Genomic DNA, 12155 nt, shown 5'->3' with positions numbered 1-12155 from the left:
GGGCTGCTGTGAGATGTGGAGGTTGGTGGCCCTGCCTGTGGTTTGGGGAGTTGGAGCTTCGTGATCCTTGAGGTCCCTTCCAACTCAGGCCATTCTGTGACTCTGTGTCACCCACCAGACTTCCCCCCGCTCTGACCCCTTGTATTTGGGATTGATACATTGCTCTTTGAAATGGTGACTCAGCACAAGTGCACGGGAACACCCAGGGGCAAAATGTGGGCGGTGACCAGCCCGGTCCATGGTGTATGGCTGGTGGTAAGGCTTGCTGATGGATCCGGGACCACAGTTACGTGCTGCCCTTCTGAAAGAAGTGCAGTGCAGCTCTTGAAGTATGGCCTGCATTGATTACAGAGGGACAGCACAGTCAGAACCTAAAAAGGATGGGAAAAGGAGCTAAGCCCTCGATAAGTGGAGATTGCCCAAGGAGGCTGTGGATGCCCCATCCCTGCAGGCATTCAGTGTGTCTGGATGTGGCTCTGGGCAGCCTGGGCTGCTGGTTGGTGACCTGCACACAGCAGGGGGTTGGAACTGGATGAGCACTGTGCTCTTTTGCAACCCAGGCCATTCAGTGATTCTATGATTTAATATATATATAACATAAAGCCATGTACGTCTGTTGATTCTTTGAAGCAGCCCGAGAAGCAGACTGCATTGCAAGAGGAGATTTCTTATGCTGGAAACATGCAGAGTTCAAATAGGTTGAAAGAGGAGATTAAAAGAAAAGCAGCTGGGAAATGGGGAGGGGGGGAAAAAAAAGAAAAAATAAAAGGAGGATGAGGATGGAAAGGAGATCTGATAATTTGAAAGTCTAATTAAGCCATGATGGGCTCCGGTCCTGTTTCCTCATTCCTTTTGAGAACTGCAGCTTAGGTCAAGATTGTCTTGCCCCATTTACAGGCATTTTTTCACTTTCACTTTCCCTTGTGGCACCTTTCCTCAGAGGGCAGTGAGGCCCTGGCACTGCAACAGAGCTGTGGGTGCCCCATCCCTGGAGGTGCCTGAGGCCGTGGATGGGCCCTGGGCAGCCTGAGCTGGGGGCACCCAGCGCATGGCAGGTGTGAGGCTGGGGGAGCTGTGAGGTCCCTTCCAACCCAACCCAACCCAAGTCATTCTCTGATTCTTCCTGCCTTCATTTTTCCACCCATGAATAGCCCTCCCTCGGAAGCATCCTTAAGTTCTTGCAGCTCACAAAGAGTCAATTTCAGGGCTGAGCAGGCACACAGTGGAAGGATTCTTAAGGAAAAACAATGCCAAATGGGAGAAAGGCAAAAAGAGAAAGTGCTGTGCAGAAAATGAGCGTGGCCGTGGGGTCAGCAAGCTGCAGTGCTGGGGGACGCGGCACTGAAAAGGCCACAGAATGAGCAGAAAACCTGGATTTAAACCCAATAAAGCACATTGCTCACGGGGGCAGTTTCATAATTCACCTTGCCTCGCCTGGCCCACTTACCACAGCAGCATTTACCATCATTTTTCCCATCCCCAGCCCTTCGTGAGCAGAAGCATTGTGCAATGCTTATGTAAGGGCCGGGTGGGTGCTGCACAATTTCTGCTCTGCTTCAGGTGCCACTGCACACTGGGGGCTGCTCAGAGGGTCTCCATTTTCCCATCCCATCCAGGCCTGTTCCCACGCTGCTGTGTGAGGTTCTGGAACCCGTTTGCTGCTTCCCCACAGTTGTTCGTGTCATTTCTGCCTGCTCACTCTTTGCTTTTTCACTGCTTCTGCTTAATTTCATGAGAAAGTGCACAGGATTCAGACCTTAGCTGTGCTTCTCCTAAGCACCTACACTCCTCTGTGGCAGCAATTTGTCATCACTTTTCATTGCTGTGTCCTTATTCTCAAGTTAAGAGGCCAAGATTCCTAGGAAATAGCAAAAAGGAATAAAACAAAATCAGCTTTTCGCCCCTTGTTGAAAGCTGAAACCTGTCTCAAATTTCTGTTTTTCTTTCCCCTTTACTGAAGTATTTTTAAGCAAAACAGATCCCTGTTGCTTAGGAAATCCTCCTGTTCCTGTGGTTCCTATTTCTCACCCCAAACTGTGTTATGACCACCCACATATACACGGGGATTGCAACCAGAGGAATTCTCTTTGCCTCTCCTGTTAACATCGCTGCACACCAGAGCTGTAACAGAGCCATTTCACTCATAGAGAAGATGGAATTTCAGCAGTTAATTAATTAACTTGCTTAATCGCTGTGGGGAGGGCTTTCCTCTGGAAGGTGATCTGTAAACTGAAGGAACTAGTTAAGAAGATAAGAAGTGATTGAGATAAAGGAGATATCAGCCAAAATCTTCAAGCAGAGCAACCTCAGAGTGCATGTGGGGACAGCTGGGTTTGCTGGTCAGGAACAACAAGCAATTGCACAAGGCCTGCAATAAACAGATGTAATACTTCTAATCTGATTTAGACCACCAGGCCAGTTCCCAGTCGGTCCCTCACCCCAAACGACACCCTCAGGACTCCTGCAAGGTTTTGCTGAACTGGAACAAAATATCCCACTCTCAACCATGGATTCAGACAATACCGGTTTTGCAGGACGAACCACAGCCTTCCCAGATTCCTCTTTCTTCCTCATATTTCTCTGTAAAGGTCAGTAAGAGCTCTTCTGAGCCCAGCTTCCCATTTATCTCCAATATTGTTTTTAATTCTTCCTTTCTTTCTTTCTCTCCTACACTGACAGATGGATGGATGCTATATTCAAAACATCCTTCCCTGCCGGTCTGTTTTCTGCAACGTGGCTGCACTAAGGCCAAGCCAAAGTCTGCGTGTGCCAAGTTTGTTTCTAGGATTTCCCCCAAAGATACACCTCTTCCCAGGGAGAGGGTTCCAGCTCCTCTTGGCAAAAATACCCACGCAGCCTACCTGCCTGCATGATTCAGCAAGATGCTTGCAATATGCTCCAGCCAGGTTCCGTGCACCTGGAAGCAGGGGCAGCAGATGGGTTTCCAGGCAGCTCTCTGAAGTCCCCTCATTTATGTATGTGGCTTTGATTTGAGCAGCCACGTTTCTCCACATCTTCATGCTGAGCAGTTGGTGCTGGTGAAGCTGCCAGCTCACCTCTGCCCTGGCTTCCTTCCTGCCGAATGCAAACAGCACACTCAGCTGCAGAGCGACCTGGGACACAGTGATGTAAACAAGGTGATGCAGGAGTAATGCATGGCCACCTGCACTCCTCTTCCTTCCCTAGAAAACAAATCCTTGCCCATGGATCTGGCTTCAAGCTGGCAGAGGGTCTTGGTTGACTTTTGTGCCTCTTGGCAGCCTGGGAAGGCTTTGCTCTTCCAACCCCGCGTGACTTTTCTCTCCTTTCAGAGCATCTCAGCAGAGCAACAACCTTTCCTTTCTGCTCCTGCATCAGGATATCTTCGGTCCTCTTATTAGCATGTTTGTGGGTTTTTTTTTTCTGGCATCTTTTGTACTGACTATCATGTGCTCGCTGTTATCCCAGCTGCTTCCAGCTCCAAAATACGGAGAGGTCATTCCACTCTTGCAAATCCTGCCCTGTCAGCGTTGTCTGTGGGTCCCCCAACAGAACTCAGCATGAAGCAGTGTGAGCAACACTGTGAGCTCCTGAAGTGACACTGAGAAGCTGCTGTATGCTCAGCATCCTACCTGCTGCAGGCAGAACTGGATTTGGTGTCAGAGAGCTGCCCTGGAAGTAACTCATCTCCTATGTCACAGAATCACAGAACGGCTTGGGTTGGAAAGGAACCTCAAAGATCACCTAGTTCCAACTGCCCTGCTGCGGGCAGGGAAGGTGCCAGCCACCAAATCAGGCACCAGATCAGGCCGCCCAGGGCTCCATCCAACAACCTTGGGCATCTCCAGGAATAGGGCAATGTGTGGGTATCTTCCTCTATCCTGCCCTCCAGGAAAGTCCTTGGCTCGTAGCAGCAGAGAGATGTGTTGTAGCAAAAGCATATGTTTCATCAGAAAGGAGAAGCAATCTGAAAAACCCAAATCACAAACTTAAAAGAAAAAAAAAAACCCATAAGGAAAAAGCTGCAGCATTTCTTGAGAGCCTACTTTGTCTCCTCAACAATGAAATCTGATGTAAAATAGAGTGCATGGCATGAATCAACGAGGGGGAAAGCCGCAGGCCTTGTCGCTGATTACTGTGCCTTTGGCTTCCTTGTTGCTGTGCATCTGATCTATTTTAGTAGTCAAATGCACCACAGCCACGAAGCGATCTCGCAGAACAGTTTTGAACACCTCCAGTGTGAGATCGTTAAACAATGTGAAATTAAAGATGCTTTGGCAATTTCATGAGAAGGAGGGCCGATTACTTTCTCTGAGTGCTGATGTTTCACAGCTCAATTTCCTATTTGAGAGTGAACAGCCATTCATGTGCCCAGCACCCTGTGCTGCTTTAAAAAGCACTTTTATAACATTGTTCAGCTAGAAATTGGTGCAGCTTTGCATCGACCGTTACCAGCTAGATCTCATTAAAATAACCTTCGCTGTTCTTCCTCTCAAGACTACAGTGCAAACAGATCACATTCTCTAATCCTACGTAATGCCTTATGTAAAACCACTTAACATTCCTACTAGGGCTGGGACCCATCCAGATGAACGATGCTGCATAAAAGCACATTCCTCAACATGCTTGACCAGCAGAGCAACGTGGTTTCGGGTGGTAAATGCAGAATGGAGATGGACATGTGCTGAAGAGGCTGTGCTGGGAGGATGCAGTGTCACGCCATGTCTTCTGCCCAAGGAGGCTGTGGATGCCCCATCCCTGCAGGCATTCAAGGCCAGGCTGGATGTGGCTCTGGGCAGCCTGGGCTGCTGGTTGGCCACCTGCACACAGCAGGGGGTTGGAACTGGATGAGCGCTGTGCTCCTTTGCAACCCAGGCCGTTCTGTGATATATGATTCTGTGATATATGTCTTGGACTGAACGCTTTGTATATCTCTCTTACCCCCATTCTTGCAGCCACAGAATGGCTCTATCAGTAGACTTGGTGCTGCTGTTACTGATGTACACTTTACAGTGCCACTTCTGCGAGGGACTGGGACCCAGCTGGGGATGGTGGAACAAAGCACAGATCATAAGGCAGCCTCGGAGCTCACAACACGGGCAACATGCTCCAGGAAACCAAACGTCCAGGTGTGGAGCAAAGGGTAACCCAGCAAGGACAAAACTGTGGTCTATGAAAGAGCTCTTGCATTACACTGCAGAGCCCTTGGATCCACAAAATGCTGTAGCAGGCCAAGTCTTAATGCACCATCTGCTACTGGAAAATGAAACGGCCTTTCCTGTGCTGTCATCTGATGGCTTGACAGGAGCAGAAAATCTGGAAAATGAAAAGTGGTGTTCAGACATTCATAGCTGAGGAAGAGGGAAAAAAAAAGGACACAAACAGCTCGCTATCAGGAGTGCAGGAAGCTAATTTCTAGGGCAGAGGTAATTGTTTTGTTGAAAATCGCCAGAGGAAATACAGCCCCCTAAAGGGTAAATAGTTTTTTTTTTTCTTTTCTTTATTTGCTGGGTGTTCAGGAAAACTTACGTATTTATGTTGGAGAGAATATACAGGATGTAGAAAGCTTTCAGAGTACGAGGGGAAATGAAATGTGAATCCCTTTATGTTGGCAGTCACGTGCTTCCCTGCCTCTCTGGAAGCAAGGCAGTTTACATTTGGAGCCCGCTCCTGAAAAGCACCATTTCCAATGAGCCCATAAATCAAAGCCCAATAAAACCAGACGTGACCGTGCAATTCCTGAGCGTCAGCACACACAGCCTTTGAGTTCAACCTCAAACGGTGCAATAATCCTAACGAGTTATGCTAGAGAGCCCGTGTTTGGAAGGAAAAGCTGATGCAATCAGCGGTGTGGTTTCAGGTACTGCACGTGGCGTTCCCAAATGCACTGCAGTAAGCTAAAAACAGGCTCCATTTTAAACTGGGAAGCTGCACTGAGCTGCTTTGTCAATGCATTGGGCCCAGTTGGGCTGCCTGCCTGCCAAAGAGGCTCAATCACCAAAAGGCCCATACATCTGGCATCCATTTCATTCATCCCACCAAGCTTCTGCAAACATATTTCCTGCATTGAGTATGTGGTATTTTTTGCACCTCAGAGCTCACACCTCCTTTTGTAGGCCTTAATGATTTTACTGTGCAGCGATACCACTGTGGATTCCAGCATTCCTTTGCTCCGTGTCTGGGCTCTTCAGTCTATTAAATTGTCCAGCAGTCATTTCAGAGACCACGGGTGGGTTTTACTCAGGTATTCTGCTGTACTTTAGCTGCTTTTGCTGGAAACAGCCCTGCAGAGAAGGACCTGGGGGTCCTGATAGATGAAAAGCTTAACATGAGCCAGTAGTGTGCCCTTGCGGCTCGGAAAGCAAATGGGATCCTGGGCTCCATCAGCAGAGGGGTGGCCAGCAGGGACAGGGAGGTGATTGTCCCCCTCTGCTCTGCTTTGTGAGGCCCCATCTGCAGTGCTGTGTCCAGGTCTGGAGCCCCCAGTACAGGAAAGACAGGGAGGTGTTGGAGAGGGTCCAGAGGAGCCACAGAGATGAGCAGGGGGCTGCAGCACCTCCCCTACAAAGACAGGCTGAGGGAGCTGGGCTTGTTCAGCCTGGAGAAGAGAAGGCTGTGGGGTGACCTCAGTGCAGCCTTCAGTACCTAAAGGGAGCCTGCAGACAGGAGGGGAGTCAGCTCTTGGAAAGGGGAGATAACAGCAGGACAAGGGGAAATGGTTTGAAGTTGAGGGAGGGCAGATTTCAGTTGGATGTGAGGGGGAAGTTGTTTGCTGTGAGAGTGGTGAGGTGCTGGAACAGCTGCCCAGAGAGGCTGTGGATGCCCCGTCCATCCCTGGAGGTGTTCAAGGCCAGGTTGGATGGGGCCCTGGGCAGCCTGGGCTGCTGTGAGATGTGGAGGTTGGTGGCCCTGCTTGTGGTGGGGGGTTGGAGCTTCGTGATCCTTGAGGTCCCTTCCAACCCAGGCCATTCTGTGATTCCGTGATTCTGTGAAGTAAAAATCCAACCCAAACCTCCCCTGGTGCAACTCTTTCTCTGAAAGAGTGGTCAGGCACTGGAACGGGCTGCCCAGGGAGGTGGTGGAGTCACCGACCCTGGAGGCGTTCAAGAAACATTTGGATTTTGTGTTGACGGATATGGTTTAGTGAGAACTATTGGTGATAGGTGGATGGTTGGACTGGATGATCTTGAAGGTCTTTTCCAACCTTGGTGATTCTGTGATTCCGTGATGAGGCCATCACCTCACGTCTTCCAGGCAGACACAGCCTTCTGTTATGCCACAGCCCTGTCTGACAGATGGCACCATTCCTCAGCGCTGCTTTCCACGAAGGAAGAAATACACTGCCCTCGCTAATCTGACTCCCGCCCCTTTAGATATTGATATGTATGGATACGATTCCCCTCAGCCTTCCAGCTCACAGCTCGGGGGCTCTCAGCCCCACACCCCTGCCATCTCTGGAGCAGTTCACCGTCTGCCTGGAGCTGGGGGCTCAGCGCTCCAGACGCGGCCTTTCCAAAGCATTGCGGTGCAGTGCAGTGCGGACGATCCTGCCCCTCGCCCCGCCGGCGCTCGGAGCAGCGCAGCGCAGCGCAACGCTGTGAGGGCGGACGCCGTGTAAGCGCTCCCCGGGGCGGAGGAGGCGGCGGCCGTGGAGTTGAGGGCCGAGGGTTCGAATCCCGCCGCTCCGTGGCGCTGCGGAGGCGCTGTGCCGTCCCGTCCCGGCGCGGTGCGTGCGTGGGGCCGCGGCGGGAGCAGGAAGGAGGAGAAGGGAGGAGGAAGGAGGCGGCAGCGCGGCGTTCCCTCAGCGCCGGGACAAAGGGCCGCGCAGGTAGGGCAGGGCAGCCTGGCTGCGGAGGGCCGCCGTGCCGCTCAGGGCCGGCACCCCTCCCCGCTGCCCCGCGGCCAACGGACGTTCCCAGCGCCCCTCGTCCTCCCTTTGTTTTGTCAGCCGCGGCCGAGACCCCTCCCCGGCGGGGGAGGCACTTCCCGGCTCCGCAGCCATGAGGGCCGAGGGCCGGCGGCCGCGTTAAGCGGCGGCCCGGAGCGGAGGGGCGGCCCTCGGGGCCCGCCGCCATGGAGCGGCCGAGCGGGGACATCATGCGGCGGAACCCGCAGCAGGACTACGAGCTGATCCAGCGCGTGGGCAGCGGCACCTACGGCGACGTGTACAAGGTAAGGGCCCGGATCTGCCGCGGGACGGCGGCTCGCGGCTCCCGGCTCGCCGGCTGCGGGCGGCGCTTCGCCCGTTGCTGAAGGCGGAGGGCATTTACCTGCGCGGAGCGCGTCGCTTCCAGCTCCCGATTAACGACTTTATCCCCGGGGTTAATAATAGCCGAAAAGGCAGAAGCGGATTAAAGCTCTTCGGAAGCTGGAGCGGAGCTGGAGCTCGCTGTGGGCTGCTGCTGAAAGCCGACGGGTGCTGCTCAAACAGTCCCGGCCGCAGCGGTGTGGGAGTCCCACGTTCCTCTTGTAGCCTTTCTCAGGCCGCCGGAGCTGTGGGTGCCCGTCCCTGGCGGTGCTGAGGCCGTGGGTGGGTCGCTGGGCGGCTGAGCTGGGGGGCACCCAGCCCACGGCAGGTGGTCATTGAGTCCCTTCCAACCCAGCCATTTGATGATGGCTCCGTGAGCCCTTTCTGTTTGTCGTGATGTTTTTGGCTCGTGTGTCAGCAGTCCGAATTTCTGAACTCCGTGGGCAGAATGGCTGTGATGTTACACTTCATAATGCTGCTGCCTGTACACGAAATGGGCCTGGTGTGACCAAACTGAGGAGCGTGGCTGTGCCACATGAAAGGCGCCGGTAATTGCTGCGTGCTGGGGGAGGGCTGGTTGCTAATGTTCGAATTGGAGTTTTATAGCTGGATCTCGTTCTCATCCCCCTTTGAAATGGTTACTAATGGCCCCGGGGAGTTATTTTTAACTATTTTGTTTTCGTGGTAATGGATGTTTACCTTCTTATTTTTTTTCCTTAGAGTGCTGTGCGCAGATCAGTCAACTCAGGAGCAATGAGAGATGGTTTAGTGCTTGTGATAGCAATGGTGATGGGAGGACGGTTGGACTAGAAGGTCTTGCAGATCCTTTCCAACCTTGTGATTCTATGATTTTATGATTTCTTTACTGGGAAATCTGGCCCATAATACTTAAAAAGGACATTTTGGGTTTCATAAATCTGAAACATAGCGTGCCTTCAGCTGGTTAGTTTGGGTATAGCTGCACAGTGTAGGGCAGCGTGGTGAAAAGTGACTGGCTGTGTCACAGGGAAGTGTTCTGTGTCATCCCTTTGCTCCTAGTGGGAAAAAAAGAGACAGATTCTGCTTCTCATTATCCTGCTAATGAGTGGAGAGCTGTGCTGACATGTCCTATAGCTTCCAGTTCCGGAGCTGGCTGGATGCAGGGCCCTGCACTGTGCCCTGTAAATAACACCCCCCCCTTCCCACCAAACCTCCTCTCTTTGAGTCTTGGTAAACATCCTTCTGTTCTGCAGGAGTCTCAGTGATAAACCGTCTCCAGGCACAACCTGAGAAACGTAAATCGAAGCCTTGGACAGAGTTGTTACACCTCTAAACCAAGTGTGAAGTTAATGAGTTTAAAGTAGTTAGGAATCCTGCATCTGTTTCTAGGTCGTTGGTGTGCTCTTTGTTTTCACAGAGCCTTGTAAACAGGGAGGAACTGTGTCAAGGGAATACTGAATGGGATGGTGCAGGCTGTTACGGCAGATATGCAAAGCCAACTTCATTTTTAAAAGTCAATGATGTTGTGTTCATTTTAAAAGGATCTAAGGTAAACTTCTTTTCTTGAAAGCAATTGATGTATAAACATTGCACTTTGAGTTTTCTGTGTCCATGGTAGGGCTCTTAGCACAGATTGCTCACTGAGCACTGTCAGCAGTGTTTATAGAAAGCGTTTCTTAGTCAATATCTGATGGTTGGGATGTTTCAGAGCTCAGACGAGGTTTGTTAGAGCATTCTTAAATTAAGATGGAATTTTCCTCTCACCTCTTGAAGCAGTTCCTCTGCTCCATCGCTATAATGAGTCACTGGTGTCTTCACAGTTGGGTTTAGGATGCCCAAATGAGGCAGCCCTTCTGATGGTGGGAGCTCTGTCTCTTTCTCTGTTGCTTTTTGGTGGTGGTGGTTCATGCCTCAAATTCTTCTTGGGGCATTTGGTAGCTGTCAGAGTAATTAGTTCTTTTCTGGAAGTCGAAGGCGGGGGTTAAGCAAATATTTGTGTTCACTATTAGGTTACAGAAACATACTTAAGTCCTTGCTAAAAATCTCCTGCCCCCTTTGCTTTTCGTAACTACTATGGATGCTTAAAGCTAGAATGTGTTTTCTTAGTCTTGGTGTTTTTTTCCTCTGTCACATGGCATACAATGGTTGCTTGTAGGGCGCTCATAAGTGCTGGATTGTTGGTGTTATTTTAATATTTATTCCCCAAAATGCATTTCAGGGTGGGGGAGAAACCATCCTTAAATAAACATTTTCTTATCTATTCACAGCGAGTGGAATTGGATCCAAGTTTGGGCCTACCAGTTGTGGGAGTGCACTCTTCATTAAAATCCTATTGCAATCATTGTTCCATCTGTGCAGGGAAGGGCTTTTTTTACTTTGTATTAGAGGATTTTGTTATTGAGCTGACACCAACCCATTGGAATAATTTCTGCGTTAGGCATATCTTAAATTGCTGACTTCTGAAAGAGGTTATAGTGATGGCAGTGGGTGCTCAGTGGATCTTAATAACTTGATAATGGTATTTTTCCCCCTTACTTCCAGTCATATGGTTCTCAGCCTCAGCATCGTACCCCTGAGCTCTGCAAAGCTGAAGTCTTCATTTGGCTTTTTCCAGCCAGATTTCTCTTTGCCCACTTTGCTCGTCTACAAGCAGTATTTAAAAACGGTGTAAGCTGGGTCGTGTACCTGTGTGGTGGTACTGGAATAGACAGTGCACGTGGTTAATGCAGAAGCTGTCCAGGTGCCTGGTGTTGTGGGACAGAAAGCTGAATCACGTCTGCAAATCACCCCTTAGACACAGAAGGGAAATGGAAGCCATCCAGTGCACGTGTGAGTCCTGCTCCCGCCTGCCGTCTCCTCTGTCCCATTCTCTCCTAGCTAAGCAAGGCTTTGCTTTTTGTGGAGTCTCATGCAGGCGCCCCAGCGTTTGTGCTAATCTTCAGTATTGAAGAAGGGGAGCAAAAGGATGGTTGATGTGAGCAGTGTTTTTGAATGCTCTGGTTTGGCTGAAGCCGTGGGATACAAATGTACCAAATTAATAGCAGAAAATGCCTGCAAAGGAGACAGATTTTTAGTAAGTATCACAGAAGTTTCATTCCTTCCCCTTTCCTCTGCTAAGTCTTTTTCTTATTCTCTAGGGGTGCTTTTTAATCTCCTGCACTAGTTAATGGCATTAACTCAGAAGCACCCTGTGTTGTTCTGACACTGCTCTCTGATTGCTGCAGGGAGATACTGAGCAATGAAGTTGGATCAACTCAGCCAGACCCTTTCCCTCACTATTAAAACAAAACAAAAGTTTGTCTTTAACTTCCTTGTTAAAACATTTTGCTTTTTCAAGTGGACAGATGAAAAGTGGAGTGCCACAGCTTTGTTTCACTACCAGTGCACCATTATGGCTCTGGTAGCTTTCAGTCAGATGCTTCAGACTTTCTATGAGTACATTTTTGCAGCTGTGGACCAACTGGATTGGCCATCCCTGATTCTGTGCTTCTCTTCCTGGTGCACACACATTGCTTACACCTATAAATCACCATAAGCATTTATCACACGGAGGGATTTCCTCTCTTCCTCTCCACCTCCAAGCTTATAGTTAGTAGTGTTTGCTGGAGCCATGCATGAAGTCTGCATGTTCTTGTTTTTCCACGTGAAGGGTGGTTAGGATGGCATCAGAGCAGCTGCTGCTGAGTTTCTTCGTGCTGTTGTGGATGTTTTCTTCTGGGAATTGCATACTTCTCTTCTGGATGCAGTCAGTAAGTACTGATACACGTGTATGCAACAAAACATTGCTGAGAACTAAGTTACTCAGTGGCTTGCTGACACCCACTTTTAGGATATTTGGGAACTGGGGGAAGCCTTTGCTTTTCCATTTGTAGTCTTTGATTTCTTCTTAATAAGCATCTTTATTGTGTAACATTCAAAGCTGTTTGGGTTGAAATATCACCTCCTGTGT

The 12155-nt window shown here is 50.1% G+C and overlaps 1 protein-coding gene across 3 annotated transcripts in view; it reads left to right on the top strand.

The window, feature by feature from the left end:
• Window positions 1-7649: 7649 nt before the first annotated feature.
• MAP4K5 (mitogen-activated protein kinase kinase kinase kinase 5) overlaps window positions 7650-12155 on the top strand; it is a 59757-nt gene continuing 55251 nt past the window's right edge. Inside the window, exons 1-2 of one of the 3 annotated variants that reach the window (XM_085225914.1) lie at window positions 7650-7807; window positions 7928-8151. In XM_085225914.1, coding sequence (XP_085082040.1) covers window positions 8053-8151 — 99 coding nt within the window. In that variant the 5' untranslated portion in view covers window positions 7650-7807; window positions 7928-8052. The other 2 variants (XM_085225915.1, XM_085225916.1) reach the window with 2 other exon arrangements.

This window comes from Meleagris gallopavo, chromosome 5, assembly GCF_905368555.1.
Source record: "Meleagris gallopavo chromosome 5, MGAL_WU_HG_1.1, whole genome shotgun sequence".
NCBI lineage: Eukaryota > Metazoa > Chordata > Aves > Galliformes > Phasianidae > Meleagris > Meleagris gallopavo.
Note: the sequence above shows the minus strand (reverse complement) of the source record. Positions and strands in the feature narration are given on the sequence as shown.